The sequence below is a fragment of the Rhinoraja longicauda genome, chromosome 22, assembly GCF_053455715.1.
Source record: "Rhinoraja longicauda isolate Sanriku21f chromosome 22, sRhiLon1.1, whole genome shotgun sequence".
Classification (NCBI taxonomy): Eukaryota; Metazoa; Chordata; class Chondrichthyes; order Rajiformes; family Arhynchobatidae; genus Rhinoraja; species Rhinoraja longicauda.
The window spans coordinates 36,549,017-36,570,958 of NC_135974.1; the positions used below are offsets into that span (position 1 = coordinate 36,549,017).

The 21,942-nt window shown below is 46.1% G+C and overlaps 1 protein-coding gene across 4 annotated transcripts in view; it reads left to right on the forward strand.

Annotated features, from left to right (window-relative positions):
* The window catches only part of acss2 (acyl-CoA synthetase short chain family member 2), a 52,196-nt gene that overhangs the window by 25,760 nt on the left and 4,494 nt on the right, over positions 1-21,942 (forward strand). For all 4 annotated transcript variants that reach the window (XM_078419178.1, XM_078419176.1, XM_078419177.1 and 1 more), the window contains 7 exons: positions 3,892-4,062; positions 5,182-5,315; positions 11,151-11,283; positions 12,758-12,814; positions 14,532-14,612; positions 19,575-19,683; positions 20,664-20,732. In XM_078419178.1, the coding sequence (XP_078275304.1) occupies positions 3,892-4,062; positions 5,182-5,315; positions 11,151-11,283; positions 12,758-12,814; positions 14,532-14,612; positions 19,575-19,683; positions 20,664-20,732 (754 nt within the window). The remainder of the gene's footprint in view (positions 1-3,891; positions 4,063-5,181; positions 5,316-11,150; positions 11,284-12,757; positions 12,815-14,531; positions 14,613-19,574; positions 19,684-20,663; positions 20,733-21,942) is intronic.

Below are 21,942 nucleotides of genomic sequence, written 5' to 3' on the forward strand. Positions count from 1 at the left end.
AAACTGCACACAGTACTCCAGGTGCGGTCTCACCAGGGCCTGGTACAACTGTAGAAGGACCTCTTTGCTCCTATACTCAACTCCTCTTGTTACGAAGGCCAACATTCCATTGGCTTTCTTCACTGCCTGCTGTACCTGCATGCTTCCTTTCATTGACTGATGCACTAGGACACCCAGATCTCGTTGAACCCCTCCTCCTAACTTGACACCATTCAGATAATAATCTGCCTTTCTATTCTTACTTCCAAAGTGAATAACCTCACACTTATCTATATTAAACTGCATCTGCCATGTATCCGCCCACTCACACAACCTGTCCAAGTCACCCTGCAGCCTTATTGCATCTTCCTCACAATTCACACTACCCCCCAACTTAGTATCATCTGCAAATTTGCTAATGGTACTTTTAATCCCTTCGTCTAAGTCATTAATGTATATCGTAAATAGCTGGGGTCCCAGCACCGAACCTTGCGGTACTCCACTGGTCACTGCCTGCCATTCCGAAAGGGACCCATTTATCCCCACTCTTTGCTTTATCATCATATCATATCATATCATATATATACAGCCGGAAACAGGCCTTTTCGGCCCACCAAGTCCGTGCCCAGCGATCCCCGCACATTAACACTATCCTACACCCACTAGGGACAATTTTTACATTTACCCAGCCAATTAACCTACATACCTGTACGTCTTTGGAGTGTGGGAGGAAACCGAAGATCTCGGAGAAAACCCACGCAGGTCACGGGGAGAACGTACAAACTCCTTACAGTGCAGCACCCGTAGTCAGGATCGAACCTGAGTCTCCGGCGCTGCATTCGCTGTAAAGCAGCAACTCTACCGCTGCGCTACCGTGCCGTGTCTGTCAACCAATTTTCTATCCATGTCAGTACCCTACCCCCAATACCATGTGCCCTAATTTTGCCCACTAATCTCCTATGTGGGACCTTGTCGAAGGCTTTCTGAAAGTCGAGGTACACCACATCCACTGACTCCCTTGTCAATTTTCCTAGTTACATCCTCAAAAAATTCCAGTAGATTTGTCAAGCATGATTTCCCCTTCGTAAATCCATGCTGACTCGGAATGATCCCGTTACTGCTATCCAAATGCTCAGCAATTTCGTCTTTTATAATTGACTCCAGCATCTTCCCCACCACTGATGTCAGACTAACTGGTCTATAATTACCCGTTTTCTCTCTCCCTCCTTTCTTAAAAAGTGGGATAACATTTGCTATCCTCCAATCCACAGGAACTGATCCTGAATCTATAGAACATTGAAAAATGATCTCCAATGCTTCCACTATTTCTAGAGCCACCTCCTTAAGTACTCTGGGATGCAGACCATCAGGCCCTGGGGATTTATCAGCCTTCAGTCCCATCAGTCTACCCAAAACCATTTCCTGCCTAATGTGGATTTCCTTCAGTTCCTCCATCACCCTAGGTTCTCCGGCCCCTAGAACATTTGGGAGATTGTGTGTATCTTCCTCAGTGAAGACAGATCCAAAGTAACGGTTTAACTCGTCTGCCATTTCTTTGTTCCCCATAATAAATTCCCCTGCTTCTGTCTTCAAGGGACCCACATTTGCCTTGACTATTTTTTTCCTCTTCACGTACCTAAAAAAACTTTTGCTATCCTCCTTTATATTATTGGCTAGTTTACCCTCGTACCTCATCTTTTCTCCCCGTATTGCCTTTTTAGTTAACTTTTGTTGCTCTTTAAAAGAGTCCCAATCCTCTGTCTTCCCACTCTTCTTTGCTATGTTATACTTCCTCTCCTTAATTTTTATGCTGTCCCTGACTTCCCTTGTCAGCCACAGGTGTCTCTTACTCCCCTTAGAGTCTTTCCACCTCTTTGGAATAAATTGATCCTGCAACCTCTGCATTATTCCCAGGAATACCTGCCATTGCTGTTCTACCGTCTTCCCTGCTAGGGCCTCCTTCCAGTCAATTTTGGCCAGCTCCTGCCTCATGCCTCTGTAATCCCCTTTGCTATACTGTAATACCGACACTTCCGATTTTCCCTTCTGCCTTTCCATTTGCAGAGTAAAACTTATCATGTTGTGATCACTGCCTCCTAATGGCTCTTTTACCTCTAGTCCCCTTATCAGATCAGGATCATTACACAACACTAAATCCAGAATTGCCTTCTCCCTGGTAGGCTCCAGTACAAGCTGTTCTAAGAATCCATCTCGAAGGCACTCTACAAACTCTCTTTCCTGAGCAAGTCAGGCAGTATCTCTGGAGGGAAGGAAAGGCTGTTCAGGGCACACATCAGAGATGTTGCCTGTCCCGCTGAGTTACTCCACTGAGTGTCTATCTTCGGTATGTAGCCAGCACAACCCAATTCATGCAGAGTTCCTCGACTGAGGAAAGACTAGCCCCAGTCTCCGTAGCCAGTGGTATGGAATTATGAGAGGAGACATCACATCTCTGCTTCTTGTTGAAAGAGTTTAATTATTAACTGGAGTGACAGATTGTGCAGCATTTTATTACAAGTAATTTCAAAGGCAGTGCTGCCTTGAGAGAAGTTTGTTTGATTTAATTAATAATGTAATTGCAAATTTGGCAGATTGCCACCGGAAAATAGTCCTGATGTATGGCCTGGACAGTCCGGCTCTTGTGTTAATGGCAAAGCTAACCTCACCTCCTCCTGACCCCTGACATCATGCTAGGCCTAGCCAGCAGAAGATAGTGGTTCAGTCTGTATTAGCCGTCATTTAAAACATTTTCATCAAAGCACTGTTGAATTAATAGGCGGTCCATTGCAACTAGTTGTCACTCCAATCTCCACTGTAGCGCCAATACCATGCGAGTCACTTTGCTTAGTCCGACCCACGGCAAACCTATCAAGCACGCTCCAGCAAACTCTCTATCCTGGCCGACTGCCAGCGTCTTTATTACGAGTTACACCCTTTGTATTCCAACCCATGCAGTGTGGAACAGCACAGAAGAGGAACTGGCCCTTCAGTCCACAAAGAGACACAAAATGCTGGAGTAACTCAGCGGGTCAGGCAGCATCTCAGGAGAGAAGGAAAGTGTGACGTTTCGGACAAATGTTCCACTCCCTCCCTAACATCAGTGTGAAGAAGGGTTTCCACTCGAAACGTCACCCATTCCTTCTCTCCCGAGAAGTTGCCTGACCCGCTGAGTTACTCCAGCATTTTGTGTCTACCTTCGATTTATACCAGCATCTGCAGTTTTTTTTCTTTCAGCCCACAATGGCTGTGCCAAGCATCATACCAAGACCAACAATGATCACTTTACTGATTTTCAGCCAGCCCAGTCACAATCTCCCAAAGTCCTGCCCTGTGGTGAATGGATCTAGGCTTCTCCCTTGGTTGCAGAATCATGTACGCATTTTAGAGCATTATTTCCATCAATTCTTTTGTTGCTCGACCAGTACTTGCTGCCACTGTTCTAAGCAGTAACTAGAACAGGGTTGGCCAATTGTGCAGCTGGTAGAGCTGCTGTCTCACAGCACTAGCTCCCCAGGTTCCATCCTGACTTTTGAGTGCTGTCTGTGTGGAGTTTGCATGTTCTCCCCATGACTACGCGTGTTTTCTCTGACTGGTCCGGTTTCCTCCACCAGTCCAGAGACACGCGGGGTTGCAGGTTAATTGGTCTCTGGTGTAGGAAGTGGATGTGAAAGTAGGATAACGTGGAACTAGTGTGAACTGGTGATCGATAGTGTGGACTCGCTCGGCCAAAGAGCCTGCTTCCATTCTGTGTCTTTCAATCCGTCATTTAAAACCCTGCTAGACTAGAGTGTCAAAACTGTTGAACTGAAGTGTATATCATTGACATACTACCGACAGAACTTTCTTCCCGACATATTTGTTTAATGAAAGGTCCATAACAATTGGTGATCAAATCTTTTTGCTTTCTTTAAGGGAGTGCAGCACACAATTGCAGGCTATCTACTTTACACTGCCACAACCTTTAAATACGTGTTTAACTACCAGCCCGATGATGTCTATTGGTGTACGGCTGATATTGGATGGGTTACGGGGCATTCGTATGTCACTTATGGACCTCTGGCCAATGGTGCTACAAGTGTGATGGTTAGTACTGGAATATCGAGATGGTTTACTGGTCAAATGAACGGCTCCAAACATTTCACCCAGCACATGGCCTGCTGGATCTCTCGGCTGCTATCTATTTTAATTCCCATTCCCCTAGTGATCGTCTTGTCCTGGGCTGCCTCCATTGCCAGAGTGAGGCTGCCCGCAAACTAGAGAAACAGCACCTCGTATTCCGCTTGTGTGACCCCCCCCTTCCCTGTGCCCCACCGAGATTCACACCCACCTCTCCCCATCCCCATCCACCTATATCAATAGACAATAGGTGCAGGAGTAGGCCATTCAGCCCTTCGAGCCAGCACCGCCATTCAATGCGATCATGGCTGATCACTCTCAATCAGTACCCCGTTCCTGCCTTCTCCCCATACCCCCTCACTCCGCTATCCTTAAGAGCTCTATCCAGCTCTCTCTTGAAAGCATCCAACGAACTGGCCTCCACTGCCTTCTGAGGCAGAGAATTCCACACCTTCACCAATCTCTGACTGAAAAAGTTCTTCCTCATCTCCGTTCTAAATGGCCTACCCCTTATTCTTAAACTGTGGCCTCTTGTTCTGGACTCCCCCAACATTGGGAACATGTTTCCTGCCTCTAATGTGTCCAATCCCCTAATTATCTTATATGTTTCAATAAGATCCCCCCTCATCCTTCTAAATTCCAGTGTATACAAGCCTAATTGCTCCAGCCTTTCAACATACGACAGTCCCGCCATTCCGAGAATTAACCTAGTGAACCTACGCTGTCCTTTATCCTCGTATCACACTTTTTCTCTCTTCCTCTCTGGCCCTTGTTCAACCATCTGCCTATCAACCCCCCCCCCCTCCACAGGTATCCACCTATCACTTGCTATGCTTTGTCTTGCCTCTCCTCCCACCCAACCACCACAATCACAGAAGAGGGATCCGAATCCGAAACGTTCATCTATCCACAAGGTACAGTGAAAAGCTTCGTTTTGCATGCAATCCAATCAGATCAGATAATACCATACTTAAATACAATCAAGCCAAACTCTATTAGAATCGGGACTTTTTGAACCACTATGACCAGTACATGTAGTTGTTTGGGTCTTTTATTTAAATAATGATTTGTCGAACTTTGTTCCAGTTTGAAGGTGTCCCGACTTATCCGGATTCAAGTCGATTTTGGGAGATAATTGATAAATACAAAGTGACGACATTTTACACAGCCCCCACAGCTATTCGATTGTTAATGAAATATGGAGATGGGCCTGTGAAAAGGTGAGAACTTTTTCAAAACTTTCCTCATTCTTCTCATCAATTAAATACAAGATTGTTTTGTACAGGCAGAGGGCAGCGGAGTGGTGCAGCAGGTAGTGCTGCTGCCTCACAGTGCGAGAGACGGCCTGGGTTCGATCCTGACCTCGGGTGCTGTCTGTGTGGAGTTTGCACGTTCCCCCTGTAACCGCGTGGGTTTCCTCCGGGTGCTCCGGTTTCCTCCCACATCCCAAAGACACGCAGGTTTGTAGGTTAATTGGCCCTCTGTAATTTGCTTCGAGTGTAAGAAGTGGATGAGAAGGTGGGATGGTGGGAACTAGTGTGACGTTTCAGGCCAACATCCTTTTTCAAGTCTTTAAGAAATGTTGTTTGCCCATTCCCTCCACAGACGCTGCCTGACCCGCTGAGTTCCTCCAGCACTTTATTTTGCTCAGGATTCCAGCATCTGCAGTCCCTCGTGTCGTCAAAATGATATTATTTAATAGTTAGTAAGGAGTAAGACCTGTGTGATCTCCCGGACAAGTTTCGATCGCCTAGCTTGGGGTCGGAGAGGAATTTCCCGGATTTTGTTTCCCAAATTGGCCTGGGTTTTTAAATCCGGTTTTTCGCCTCTCCCAGGAGATCACTCAGTTCTTTTGGGTGGGCGGTTGGAGTAGCGGCCGGGCGGTAGGTTTAGAAACCGAGCATGGGGCTTTGTTTGGGGAGTATGAGTGCCAGGGCAGTTTATTGTTCTGGGTGTCGGATGTGGGGAATCTGGGAGTCTGATAGTCTTCCAGACATCCACATCTGCGCCAGGTGCGACGAGATGGGGCTCCTAAGGGACCGTATTAGGAACCTGGAGCGGCAGATTGATGACCTCCGTCTGGTCAGGGAGAGTGAGGAGGTTATAGAGAGGAGTTATAGAGAGGTGGTCACTCCAAGACCACGGGAGGTAGACAAGTGGGTCACGGTTAGGGAGGGTAAGGAGCAGAGGCAGGGACTAGAGAGTACCCCAGTGGATGTACCCCTTGGTAATAAATACTCCTGTTTAGGTGTTGTTGGGGAGTACAGCCTACCTGGGGGCAACGACGGCGCCCGGGCCTCTGGCACGGAGTCCGGCCCTGTTGCTCAGAAGGGTAGGGAAAGGAAGAAGAGAGCGATAGTGATAGGGGACTCTATAGTGAGGGGGTCAGATAGGCGATTCTGTGGACGCAGTCGGGAGACCCGGATGGTGGTTTGCCTCCTTTGTGCCGGTGTCCGGGATGTGTCTGAGCGTGTCCAGGATATCCTGAAAGGGGAGGGAGAGGAACCAGGGGTCGTGGTACATATAGGTACCAACAATATAGGTAGGATAAGGGAAGAGGTCCTGAAAGGAGAATTTAGGGGGGCTAGGAAGAGAGTTTTAAAAAAAAGGACTTTCAAAGCGATAATCTCAGGCTTACTACCTGTGTCACGCAATAGTGAGAATAGGAATGGAGTGAGGTGGAGGATAAATACGTGGCTGAGGGACTGGAGCAGGGATTCAAGTTTCTGGATCATTGGGACCTCTTCTGGGGGAAGTATGACCTGTACAAAAAGGACGGGTTGCATCTGAACCTGAGGGGAACCAATATCCTGGCGGGGAGATTTGCTAAGGTAATTGCGGAGACTTTAAACTAGTACGGTTGGGGGGGAGGGACTCAAACACAGATAGCTAATAGGCAGTGTGTGAGGCAGGAGGCAGAAAATGGAAACACTCAGACCCAATATGTAGGAGAGAAAGAAGTGAAAAGAAATAAACTGAGAATAAGAAATGATGGGTCCCTTAAATGTGTATATTTTAATGCTAGGAGCATTGTAAGAAAGGTGGATGAGCTTAGAGCCTGGATTGACATTTGGAAGTATGATGTTGTGGCGATCAGTGAAACATGGTTGCAGGAGGGTTGCGATTGGCAATTAAATATTCCAGGATTTCATTGTTTCAGATGTGATAGAATCGGAGGAGCAAGAGGTAGGGGTGTTGCATTGCTTGTCAGGGAGGATATCACAGCAGTGCTTTGGCAGGACAGACTAGAAGGCTCGATTAGGGAGGCTGTTTGGGTGGAACTCAGAAATGAGAAAGGTTTAGCAACACTTATAGGGGTGTATTATAGACCGCCAAATAGGGAACGAGAATTGGAAGAGCAAATATGTAAGGAGATAGCAGATATTAGTAGTAAACACAGAGTAGTGATTGTGGGTGATTTCAATTTTCCGTACATAGACTGGGAATCACATTCTGTTAAAGGGCTGGATGGTTTGGAGTTTGTAAAATGTGTGCAGGATAGTTTTTTGCAGCAATACGTAGAGGTACCTACCAGAGAAGGGGCAGTGTTGGACCTCCTGTTGGGAAATGAGACGGGTCAGGTGACGGAGGTATGTGTTAGAAACATAGACATAGAAACATAGAAAATAGGAGCAGGAGTAGGCCATTCGGACCTTCGAGCCTGCACCGCCATTCAATATGATCATGGCTGATCATTCAGCTCAGTAGCCAGTACCTGCCTTCTCGCCATACCCCCTGATCCCTTTAGCAAAAAGGGCCACATCTAACTCCCTCTTAAATATAGCCAATGAACTGGCCTCAACTACCTTCTGTGGCAGAGAATTCCACAGACTCACCACTCTCTGTGTGAAGAAATGTTTTCTCATCTCGGTCCTAAAAGACTTCCCCCTTATCCTTAAGCTGTGACCCCTGGTTCTGGACTCCCCCAACATCGGGAACAATCTTCCCGCATCTAGCCTCTCCAACCCCTTAAGAATTTTATATGTTTCTATAAGATCCCCCCTCAGTCTTCTAAATTCCAGCGAGTACAAGCCCAGTCTATCTAGTCTTTCCTCATATGTAAGTCCCGCCATCCCAGGGATCAATCTGGTGAACCTTCTCTGTACTCCCTCTAAGGCAAGAACGTCTTTCCTCAGGTTAGGAGACCAAAACTGCACACAATACTCCAGGTGCGGTCTCACCAAGGCCCTGTACAACTGCAGCAGAACCTCCCTGCTCCTAAACTCAAATCCTCTTGCTATGAATGCCAACATACCATTCGCTTTCTTCACTGCCTGCTGCACCTGCATGCTTGCTTTCAATGACTGGTGCACCATGACACCCAGGTCACGTTGCATCTCCCCTTCTCCCAATCGGTCACCATTCAGGTAATACTCTGCTTTCCTGTTCTTGCCGCCAAAGTGGATAACCTCACATTTATCCACATTATATTGCATCTGCCATGCATTTGCCCACTCGCCTAATCTATCCAAGTCACTCTGCAGCCTCCTAGCATCCTCCTCGCAGCTAACACTACCACCCAGCTTCGTGTCATCCGCAAATTTAGAGATGTTGCATTCAATTCCCTCGTCCAAATCATTAATATACACTGTAAATAACTCGGGTCCCAGCACTGAGCCTTGCGGTACCCCACTAGTCACTGCCTGCCATTCCGAAAAGGACCCGTTTATTCCTACTCTTTGCTTCCTGTCCGCCAACCAATTGAGGAGCACTTTGGGTCTAGTGATCACAATGCCATTAGTTTCAATATAATTATGGAGAAGGTCAAATCTGGACCAAGGGTTGAGATTTTGGATTGGAGAAAGGCTAATTTTGAGGAGATGAGAAAGGATTTAAAAGGAGTGCAATGGGACATTTTGTTTTATGAAAAGTATATAATAGAGAAATGGAGGATATTTAAAGGTGAAATTTTGAGAGTACAGAGTCTTTATGTCCCTGTTCAGTGGAAAGGAAAGAATAATAATTTGAAAGAGCCGTGGTTTTCCAGGGAAATTGGACACTTGGTTCGGAAAAAGAGGGAGATATACAATAAATATAAGCGGCAGGGAGTAAATGAGGTTCTTGAGGAATATAAAGAATGTAAAAGGAATCTTAAGAAGGAAATTAGAAAAGCAAAAAAAAGATATGAGGTTGCTTTGGCAAGTAATGTAAAAGTAAACCCCAAGGGGCTCTACAGATATGTCGATAGCAAAAGGATAGCGAGGGATAAAATTGGTCCATTAGAGAGTCAGAGTGGACAGCTATGTGCTGAGCCGGAAGAAATGGGGGAGATATTAAACAATTTATTTTCTTCGGTATTCACCGAGGAGAAGGATATTGAATTATGTGAGGTAAGCGAAACAAGTAGAGTAGTGATGGAAATTATGAGGATTAAAGAAGAGGAGGTACGGACACTTTTGAAAAATATAAAAGTGGATAAGTCTCCAGGTCCTGATAGGATATTCCCTAGGACATTGAGGGAAGTTAGTGCAGAAATAGCAGGGGCTATGACGGAAATATTTCAAACGTCATTAGAAACGGGGATGGTGCCGGAAGATTGGCGCATTGTGCATGTTGTGCCTTTGTTTAAAAAAGGTTCTAAAAGTAAACCTAGCAATTATAGACCTGTTAGTTTGACGTCTGTGGTGGGAAAATTAATGGAAAAGATACTTAGGGACAATATATATAATTATATGGATAAACAAGGCCTGATTAGAAACAGTCAACATGGATTTGTGCCTGGAAGGTCATGTTTGACAAATCTTCTTGAATTTTTTGAAGAGGTTACCAGGGAAATTGATAAGGGCAAGGCTGTGGATGTTGTCTATATGGACTTCAGTAAGGCATTTGACAAGGTTCCACATGGTAGGTTGATTAAGAAGGTTAAATCGTTGGGTATTAATAGTGAGGTTGCAAGATGGATTCAACAATGGCTGAATGGGAGATACCAGAGGGTAATGGTTGACAACTGTATGTCAGGTTGGAGGCCAGTGTCTAGTGGAGTACCCCAAGGATCTGTGTTGGGTCCACTGTTGTTTGTCATTTACATTAATGATCTGGATGATGGTGTGGCAAATTGGATTAGTAAATATGCAGATGATACTAAGATAGGTGGTGTAGTTAATAATGAAGTAGAGTTTCAAAGTCTACAGAGAGACTTGGGCCTTTTGGAAGGGTGGGCTGAAAGATGGCAGATGGAGTTTAATGCTGATAAGTGTGAGGTGCTGCATTTTGGTAGGACAAATCAAAATAGGACGTACAGGGTAAATGGTAGGGAATTGAGGAATGCAGTGGAACAGAGGGATCTGGGAATAACTGTGCATTGTTCCCTGAAGGTGGAATCTCATGTGGATAGGGTGGTGAAGAAGGCGTTTGGTATGCTTGCCTTTATAAATCAGAGCATCGAATATAGAAGTTGGGATGTAACGTTAAAATTGTACAGGGCATTGGTGAGGCCGAATCTGGAGTATGGTGTGCAGTTCTGGTCGCCAAATTATAGGAAGGATGTCGACAAAATGGAGAGGGTACATAGGAGATTTACTAGAATGTTGCCTGGGTTTCAGCACTTAAGCTACAGAGAGAGGTTGAACAGGTTGGGTCTTTATTCTTTGGAGCGTAGAAGGTTGAGGGGGGACTTGATAGAGGTTTTTAAAATTTTAAGAGGGACGGACAGAGTTGACGTGGGTAGGATTTTCCCCTTGAGAGTGGGGAAGATTCCAACAAGGGGACATAACTTTAGAATTGAGGGACAAAAGTTTAGGGGTAACATGAGGGGTAATTTCTTTACTCAGAGGGTGCTGGCTGTATGGAATGGGCTTCCGGTGGAAGTGGTGGAGGCAGGCTCGATTTTATTATTTAAGAGTAAATTGGATAGGTATATGGATGAGAGGGGATTGGAGGGTTATGGTCTGAGTGCAGGTAGATGAGACTAGGTCAGAGAGAGTGGTCGGCGTGGACTGGTAGGGCCGAACAGGCCTGTTTCCGTGCTGTAGTTGTTATATGGTTATATGGTAATTGGATGTGTGGCAGTTCTGTGTTTGAAGTTACACAGCTCGTGTGGATTTATTCCCCTTCAGGTTCAGTCGGCAGTCGCTGAAGATCCTTGGGACGGTGGGAGAACCCATAAACCCTGAGGCCTGGCAGTGGTACTACAAGGTGATCGGTAACGGGAGGTGTCCCATCATGGACACCTTCTGGCAGACGGAGACTGTGAGTACAAATAGTGCCCTTGTGGCTCCTCGACATCATTGAAGGCAGGCCAGGACGGACGGTGCGGGATAGAGCGGGACGGTGCGGGACGGTGCGGGATAGAGTGGGACGGAGAGGGTCAGGCCGGGACGGAGAGGGTCAGGCCGGGACGGTGCGGGACGGAGAGGGTCAGGCCGGCACGGAGAGGGTCAGGCCGGGACGGAGAGGGTCAGGCCGGGACGGTGCGGGACGGAGAGGGTCAGGCCGGGACGGAGAGGGTCAGGCTGGGATGGTGCGGGACGGAGAGGGTCAGGCCGGGACGGAGAGGGTCAGGCCGGGACGGTGCGGGACGGTGCGGGACGGAGAGGGTCAGGCCGGGACGGAGAGGGTCAGGCCGGGACGGAGAGGGTCAGGCCGGGACGGTGCGGGACGGAGAGGGTGACGGACGGTGCAGGTCAGAGCGGGACGGAGTACAAACTACATGTGTGCAATCTCGACTGCTTATTGAAAGCAGACAGATTATAAATGTGAACTACATGTATAACTTCAACTGATTATTGAAGGCAGACTGAGATTGAATACAAACTGTACACCTGGAACAGTGATTCATTATTGAAGGCAGACTGACTAAATACAAATTGTCCATGTGTAACTTTAACTGCAGATGGAAGGGAAATGATGTCATGTATTATCACTGTGCACTATAAATTATATTTTGCTCACTGAATGATTTGTCCTCTTTGCTCAATGTTGTAATTTTCAGTTTCTCAAGAGAGCCAAGAGTGTTTAATTGTATACGTGCCAGCACAGAATAATGAAATTCTTACTTGCTGCGGTTTGCAGGCCCATTAATGTAACAACATGCAAATAAATATAATAACTGTACAATAAATTAATAATCAGTAATACTAGATAATCGGACCAAATAAGTGCAAAAACCTAAGTTTGCAGTGCAACTAAAATAAAGCCCATATTAGCTCATGGTTGCTGAGGTAGGATTGCGTGAGTGGAGAGAAATGGGCAGATGATGTTTTGGATCCATAATGGTGCAAAACCGAAACCTGCAATGCGTAGATGACCATAAATTGTGGTTTGTGTGCAATGTTCCAGAGCCTGGCGGTTGCTGATCTATAAACCCCTTTATAAATGTCCTGATGATGTTACGGGTTTTGGCCAGCTGCACTCCCACTCTTGCCAAATCTATTTGCTCATAATTTACATTGCGCAACTGTGCTGCCGAGGAAATCTGGCAATTGAATTATTTAAATGTAAATTTCCTTTGATTGAAATATAAGTTTTGGATTGGCAGAAAATTGCATTAAATTATTTAAGCTGAAAAGCGGCCAGATATGATAGTCCACGAACAGGGTGGCTTCTAGAAGATTCCACACGACTGACTTTCTCCAACTATTGTACGTTCTGTTTGTTTGCTCACTTTCAGCTGTGGTAGTTGGCTCTTCGCCTGTGAAATGGATAATGTGTTCTTTGTTCCTAGGGTGGGCACATGTTAACTCCTCTCCCAGTTGCCATTCCACTGAAGCCAGGATCAGCTGTGAGTAACATGTCAATCATCAACTTGGACAGAAAATGGTTTGGTTTAGTTAATTGTCATTTGTACCGAGGTACAGTGACAAGCTTTTGTTGCGTGCTAACCTGCCAGCGGAAAAACTGTACATGATTACAATTGAGCCATTCACAGTGTACAGATGCATGATAAGGGAATAACGTTTAGTGCTATAAAAGCCAGCGAAGTCTGATCAAAGATAGTTTGAGTAAGAAAATAACTGCAGATGCTGGTACAAATCGAAGGTATTTATTCACAAAACGCTGGAGAAACTCAGCAGGTCAGGCAGCATCTCAGGAGAGAAGGAATGGGTGACGTTTTGGGTCGAGACCCTTCTTCAGACTGATGGCAAGTCTGAAGAAGGGTCTCGACCCGAAACGTCACCCATTCCTTCTCTCCTGAGATGCTGCCTGACCTGCTGAGTTACTCCAGCATTTTGTGAAAAGATAGTTCGAGGGTCACCAATGAGGTAGATAGTAGTTCAGAACTGCTCTCTAGTTGTGTTATGATGGTTCAGTTGCCTGATGAAACTGGGATGAAAAAATGCTATTGTGTGTGATTTGTGTTCAACAATCCTGTGGCATTTCACATGCACAAGAGGTTCTGGCAATTTGTTTTATTTCCCCATGTCATGATCTGAGGCAACAGCTCACGACTTCAAACTGATAAACGCTTCAAATTTTATCACAACAGCACACTGGCATGAGTTTCCTCCCACATTCTGGATTTAGTGTTGTGTAATGAACCTGATCTGATAAGGGGACTCGAGGTAAAAGAGCCATTAGGATGCAGTGATCACAATATTGATAAGTTTTACTCTACAAATTGAGAGGGAGAAGGGAAAATCGGAGGTGTCAGGGGATTACAGAGGCATGAGCTGGCCAGATTTGACTGGAAGGAGGCCCTAGCAGGGAAGATGGTGGAACAGCAATGGCAGGTATTCCTGGGAACAATGCAGAAGTTGCAGGATCAATTTATCTCAGAGGAGGAAAGATTCTAAGGGGAGTAAGAGGCACCCGTGGCTGACAAGTGCAGTCAAGGACAGCATAAAAATAAAAGAGAAGAAGTATATCAGGAGTCCTGTGTGCCAACTAGTCGGCATGGAAATGTTGGGCTGAAGGGCCTGTTCCCATGCTGTGCAGCAGCATAACTGCTAGGTGCAGTTCTGGTCGCTCCAGTGCACAAAGGATGCAGAGGCGATGGCGAAGTTTTCCGGAATGCTGCTTGGGTTAGAGGGTATTAGCTAGATTGTTTTCTGTAAAAGTGTTGGAGGGTGAGGAGAGACTCTGATAAAAGTTTATAAAATTATGAGCAGCATAAATGGGGTAGACAGTCAGAACCTTTCTCCCATGGTGGAGGTATCAAATACTAGAGGGCGTAGCTTTAAGATGAGAGTTTAAAGGAGTTGATGCGTGATGAGTTTGTTTACACAGAGGGTGGTGTCTAGAACGTGCCGCCAGTGGTTGTGAAGGCAGATATAAGAGTGGCATCTAAGAGGATTTTTTTTAGATAGGCATATAGATTTGCGGGGAATTAAGCAATATGGATCACTTAGAGTAACTTGGTGTCATGTTCTGCTTGGACACTGCAGGCTGAAGGGCCTGTTCCTGTGCTGTACTGTACTGAAGTTTCATTACAGAGTTTTATCAAAATTATAGATCTCTTAAATTGTAATCTCTAATGTATACAATAAATTCTCTTTCAGACTTTTCCCTTCTTTGGTGTGGTTCCTGCCATTCTTAATGAATCAGGAGAAGAGTTGGAAGGAGAGGCTGAGGGCTATCTGGTATGCAGGACGGTAGCTTTTGCTGCATTAAGATTGCATCTGAAACCCTTTTCTCTCCACCTGTCCCTTGTTGGTGATGACTCACGTGTACTCCACTTCTGTTGACTCTGGGTGTCTGATGAGATCAACTGAGACCCAGAGTGGTGTCCAGCGGTAGGGCAATGAGCCCTGGATGGGATGGGTGGGTTGGTGAGGACATTGGCAGGAAGAGTGTTGCCTCTGATGTTTGTGGTTAACTCCCAACTAGGGTTGCCAACTTCCTCACTCCCAAATATGGGACAAGGCAACGTCACCGCCCCATGTGATCTCATCCAGCCAGCGGCCACGTGTTCCCGCTCCACCAATGGCAGGTCACGTGGGGCGCGGGGTGGTGACGTCAGCCTTTGTCCCTTATTTGGGAGTGAGGAAGTTGGCAACCCTACTAATACGGGACAAAGGCGGTGCCGTACAGGACAAACTAATTTAGCCCAAAATACGGGATGTCCCGGCTAATACGGGACAGTTGGCAACCCTACTCCCAACACATGGACTTGCTTTTCAGTGGTGCCTGAATGTTCAGAAGTCTGAAGAGGAGTCTCTACCTGAAACATTACCCACTCCTCCTCTCCAGAGATGCTGCCTGTCCCACTGAGTTACTCCAGCACATTGTGTCTTTGTGCCTAAATGTTTGTTCTCTGTTTGGAGAGATTGTAGACCAGGGAGTAAACACAAAATCTTTATTTGCCAAGTGTGGTGGGGAACATTTTTCAGAAGCTAGACTGTGTGCATTTTGAGTGTAAAAACTTTGCAACCTTCCTCAAGAAGTATGAATGCAAAGTCCATTCTTGGTGCTTGGAATGTGAAGAGTTGATATCTGAGCTTTGCTTCCGTCTCCCTCCATTAGGGGGCGGCCATATCACACTTGTTCTGGAGAGAATTTGTTTGTTGACAAATTTTGTTAATCTTTGTTCAAGCAAAATTTCATTTAGTTTAGAGATACAGCGCGGAAACAGGTCCTTCGGCCCACCGAGTCCGCGCCGACCAGCGATCCCCGCACATTAACACTATCCTATACACAGGACAATTTTTACATTTACCAAGCCAATGAACCTACAAACTTGTATGTCTTTTGAGTGTGGGAGGAAACAGAAAATCTCGGAGAAAACCCACGCAGGTCACGGGGAGAACGTACAAACTCCGTACAGACAGCACCCGTAGTCAGGATGGAACCCGGGTCTCCGGCGCTGCATTCGCTGTAAGGCAGCAACTCTACCGCTGCGCCATCGTGACCGACCTCTAATTCTAAAGCAATTAAATAGTTGCAAATACCCACTGCTGACTTGTAGATCAAGCTGTATCTGTAGATAAGATTAACAGTAGTTGTATTGGAGAGCAATTATTTAATGCTCCATCTGTGTAACTTAGGTCGAGAAAGTTACCTGGGAGATAAGATACCTTGTACACTGATAGCTCAGTTTTGAATTAGATATGAGATGTCTGGTGCAGGCTAGGGTTAGGTTTAAGATGGCGGCGCGCACGGACGCAGCGGCTCACAGCTCTCCCTTTCGGTGCGTTTTATGTGTGTTATCTGTGTTATGTCTGTTAGTCAATTTTAGTCAGGCAAATCAGGCAAATCCTACTTACAACCGCAAGGATCTTCTGATCATAGGATTCCAGTGCAATCGGGACCTTATGCGCGAATTTCCACACCCGCAAAATATAACGGAAGAGATAGCCAGGACACCGGGCTCTCCGTGGATAGTTGTCGGCGCGAACAGGCATCGCAGGCGGAGGAGAAACAGGAAGCAAAAGCGAGGACGCCGGTCCGGTATACTTGCCAAGCTAAAGAGACAGCCACACAAACCACCGCTACCCAGCATGTTTCTCACCAACGCCAGATCCATCATCAACAAAATGGACGAACTAAAACTACAGATATCAGCAAACAAACTCGTGGAGGACTGTTGCATTCTCTTAGTAACAGAGACATGGCTTCATCCACTTATCCCAGATGGAGCCATTGAGCTAGCCGGGCGTACAGCGTTTCGTTGGGACAGAAACATCGACTCCGGTAAGAGCAAGGGGGGGGGGGTTATGCATTTACGTGCACAACAACTGGTGCACTAACATCCAAATCATGGACAGCCACTGTTCTCCTGATCTGGAGTTCCTAACAGTTAAATGCAGGCCTTTTTACCTTCCTCGTGAATTTACAGGGGTTATAGTAACAGCAGTCTACATCCCACCGAATGCTAACGCTAGCACAGCTTTAGGCTACCTGCTCGGTGCAATAAACTCACAACAGAGCACATATCCAGAAGCAGCCCACATCATAGCCGGGGACTTCAATCATGCAGACCTAAAGTCAGTTCTCCCGAAACTTGAACAACACATAAGATGTGCTACCAGGGGGAAAAACACACTAGACAAGGTTTATTCAAATATTAAGAAGGGTTTCAGGTCAGCACCACTACCACACCTGGGGCAGTCAGATCACCTGTCCATATTCTTAACTCCAGCATACACCCCACTCAGGAGGAAAGCTCCAGTCACCATAAAGACTGTTAAGACATGGCCTGAAGGAGCTTCCTCGCAGCTGCAGGATTGCTTCGAAAGGACCAACTGGGATATTTTTGAGGATCAGGACTTAGAGGAGTATACATCAACTGTACTCTGCTACATCCAAAACTGTGTTGACAATGTCACCGTCGACAAACGTATCCGGTTGTATCCCAATCAGAAGCCCTGGATGACAAAGGATGTCAGGTCTCTCCTCAAGGACCGTAACACCGCCTTCAGGTCTAGTGATAGAGCTCTATACAGTGCTGCTAGAACCAACCTGAAGAGAGGCATCAAGGATGCCAAAGCGTCCTACAAGAGGAAGATTGAGGACCACTTTACCAACAATGACCCACGGCGGGTATGGCAAGGCATCCAGCACATCACCAACTACAAGACCAGCAACCGCACGACGGCGACGCCTCGCTGGCAGAGGAACTTAACTGTTTCTTTGCTCGTTTCGAGGTGAAAGCTGCAGTGGCAGACATAACACCCTCTCCAGCACCTGACAGCAACACCTTCACTGTGCAGGAGTATGATGTTAAGCGCGTGCTCAGAGCAGTGAATCCCAGGAAAGCTGCAGGCCCCGATGGTGTGACGGGCAGAGTGCTGAGGGAATGTGCAGACCAATTAAATGAGGTCTTCACAAAAATCTTCAACCTGTCCCTTTTAAAATCCACCATCCCTCCCTGCCTGAAGTCCGCCACAATCATCCCACTGCTGAAAAAGTCTGTCATCAGCGGTCTTAACGACTACCGTCCGGTAGCACTCACACCGGTCATCACAAAGTGCTTCGAGAGACTGGTCCTGCAGCACATCAAAGCCAGCCTCCCACCCACCTTCGACCCACACCAGTTTGCCTACAGAGCAAATAGGTCTACAGGGGATGCCATCGACATGGTCTTCACACTGCACTGACCCACCTTGAACACCAGGGGAGCTATGTGAGGATGCTCTTCCTCGACTTCAGCTCTGCTTTTAACACGGTCATCCCGAGCAGACTGGTCACCAAACTTTCTGACCTTGGATTTTCCCAAACCATCTGCCAATGGATCAAGGACTTCCTGACCAACCGCCCCCAGACCGTCAAAATAGACCCTCACCTCTCCTCCACCATTACACTGAGCACCGGCTCACCACAGGGCTGTGTGTTGAGCCCCATCCTTTACTCCCTCTACACTCACGACTGCGCCCCCACCCATCCCACCAACACCATCATCAAGTTCGCGGATGACACGACTGTGGTTGGACTCATCTCAGAAGGAGATGAGACAGCCTATAGGGATGAAATCCAAAGGCTGGCAGCATGGTGTTCAGTGAACAATCTTGTCCTGAACTCCTCCAAAACAAAGGAACTTATAATTGACTTCAGGAAAACCAGTGTAGAATACGACCCACTCTACATCAATGGGGTCTGTGTGGAAAGGGTACCCGCTTTCAGGTTCCTGGGTACGCACATCGCAGAGGATCTTACCTGGTCTACCAACACCATCACCACAGTAAAGAAGGCACAGCAGAGACTCCACTTCCTGAGGATCCTCAGGAAAACCAACCTGCAGGAGAAGCTCATGATGTCCTTCTATCGCTGCTCCATCGAGAGTGTGCTGGCATACTGTATAACCACATGGTATGCCAGCTGCTCAGAAAAGGACAGGAAGGCGCTTCAGAGGGTCATCACAACGGCCCAGAAGATCATCGGCTGCTCACTGCCCTCCCTGGAGCACCTGTTCAGCCTACGCTGCCTCAGTAGAGCAGGCAAAATAATAAAAGATCCATCCCACCCCGGCCACCGTCTGTTTGTTCATCTGCCCTCTGGTCGACGTTTCAGGTCGATCAAATCCCGAACAAACAGACTTAAGAACAGTTTTTACCCCAGGGCCATACGAGAACTGAACACTACCTTCTGCACTACGCAACACCGTTAAAAAATCTTTGTACTTAATATAATTGTATTTATTTGTTTTTGCATTTATTGCATATATGTTTGTACGCACCGTCAGGATTGGCTATTTTTTAATTTTGTTGTACTCGTTGCAATGACAATAAATGAATATTATTATTATTATTATTATTATTGTTGTCATATGTACCGAGGTATAGTGAAAGCTTTATTTTGCCTGCTATCCAAACAGATTAGATAATATACTATATATAAATACAATCAGATTTTAACCCATTTTCAAATAGGTAGAGCAATGGGGAAGATACTGAGAACTATGTATTCTGCACTCTGTACCTTCCCAGGTCGTGAATTACGTAGAATAATTATTTTGTGTCATTTGACCAGTTATCCCCATGGTCTAATTAACTCATCTGTGTCTTTGTAATATTTTATGTCAAAATGAATTGTTTAAAATATTTCTGCCTATGAAAGTGGACCATATTCCTTCACACAAGTTATTATTGAAACCTCTTCCTGCACAGGTATTCAAAAAGCCTTGGCCATCCATAATGCGTACCGTCTATGGTGACCATGAACGTTTTGAAACCATCTATTTTAAAAGGTTTCCTGGATATTTTGTCACCGGAGATGGTGAGTTGTTTAAACCAAACTTGTGAGGAATATTTGAATAGGAGTACATTCGTTAAAACCGAGGCTGATTATTTATCTGATTTTGCTGTGTTAATCTTAGTTGCAATATTCCCCATGGCAATGAAAATAACTGCTTCACAATCACACCGATAAGGTGACACTACATAAGGCTGACGTTTCCTCCCTGCAGCAAAAGCAAGTCAAGAGGAGATTTGATATATGTGCATGTTCATGTTTGGTTTAGATCAGCTACATTGGCTCATTCTTTATAAATACAGATTTAAAGTTTGGGCAAATAATTCAGAGAGGAGTGAAGATATATTTTAACTCATTGCGGTTATAATCTTGCTATAAACATAATCAATTGCAGAGCCATGAGGAAAGAGCAAATAAATTGAAAGGATGGGATTGTTGTGCTGGGAGCTAGCACAGATATTACGAACCAAATGGCCTCCTATGCCAATACAACACTAAGAAGATAAGTGAATTTTCGTTTGGTTTAGAGATGCAGCATGGAACAGGCCCTTTGGCCCACCTAGTTCATACTGACCAACGACCATCTGTTCATACTAGTTTTATGTCATCCCACTTTCTCCTCCACTCCCTCCTACGCACCTGGGGTATTTGCAAAGGTCAAGTAACCTGCAAACCCACAACTCTCGGATGTGGGAGGAAACCAGAGCACCCTGAGGAAATACACACGGTCGCAGGGAAAACATGCAAACTCCACACGGACAGCAGCCGAGGTCAGGATCGATCCCGTGTGAGGCAGCAGCCCTACCCGCTGCGCCACCCTTTGCATTCTTTGCCGTTCAGTTGATTTTTGACTGAACAAAACAGTTTTTGCAGATCGGAAATTTTAGTGATGCAAGATTTAAATTAAAAAAAACATTAGCTTCTGATACTTAATCTGCATTGTGATTCGCTTTACAAAATGTGTAAACATATTAAGATATAAATTCCCTCATTTTGCCGGACAGGTTGCAAGAGAGATAAAGACGGCTATTACTGGATCACAGGAAGGATCGATGACATGGTGAATGTATCTGGTAAGACTGGGAGACTAAATTCCTTCTTCACCATGGGCAAATCCTTTGTGATTGGTGTTAATCCCCGGTGGGGAGGGAGATGGCTGCTGAGGCCAATGTGGGACGCAGCGTGGGTGCTGGAGGATGTGTTTGATGGGGCAGATCGGGGTTATTTGGGATGTGGTGGGCAACTTTTGCCTTTACTCTGGCCTTTAGAAAACAGAAAAACATAGAAAATAGGTGCAGGAGGAGGCCATTCGGCCCTTCGAGCCAGCACTGCCATTTTTTTGCTGATCATCCACAATCAGTGATCTGTGCCCAGTTTCTCCCCATATCCCTTGATTCCACTAGCGGGCGCCATTGGTGGAGCGGGAGCACGTGGCCGCTGGCTGGGTGAGGTCACGTGGGGCGCGGGGCGGTGACATCACCGTATCCTATATTTGGGAGTGAGGAAGTTGGCAACCCTATTTCTAAGTGAAGTGCAAAACTACTTGCCTTAAACCAATGCTTTTTATGTGGCATCACAATATGATTCATCAGCACCTCTTAAAATGTTAAATGTCTGGATTTTGTTTACTAGCCAGGTGGCATGTATGTTTAGTAATCTTGCTTTTTTCTCAAGTCAGTCATACAGCCCAGAAAGGCCCCTTTGGCCCAACTGGTCCATATCGACCAAAATGCCCCATCTAAGCTAGTCCCATTTGCCTGTATTTAGCCCATATTCCTCTGAAACTGTTCCATCCATGTACCTGTCCAAATGTATTTTAAATGCTGTTAATGTACCTGCTTCAACTGCCTCATGTGACAGGTCTTTCATCTTCCCTCTCCCCTCCGTGTGGAAAAATTGCCTCTTAGATTCCTATGAAGTCTTTCCCATCTCACTATAAACCTACGTCGCCTGATTCTTGATTATCCCACTCTGGGTAAAAGACTGTGCATTCACCCTATCTATTCCCCTCACAGTTTAACACACCTCTATAAAATCACCCCTTAGCCTCCTGCGCTCCAATGAATAAAGTCCTAGACTGCCCACCCTCTCCAAATAGCTCAGGCTTTTGAGTCCCTGCAACATCGTTGTAAATCATCTCTGCACTCTTTCCAGTTAAACAACAATTTAACTGGTCTGAAGAAGGGTCTCGATCCGAAACGTCGCCCATTCCTTCTCTCCTGAGATGCTGCCTGTCTCGCTGAGTTACTCCAGCATTTTGTGTCTATCAACAATTTAACTGGA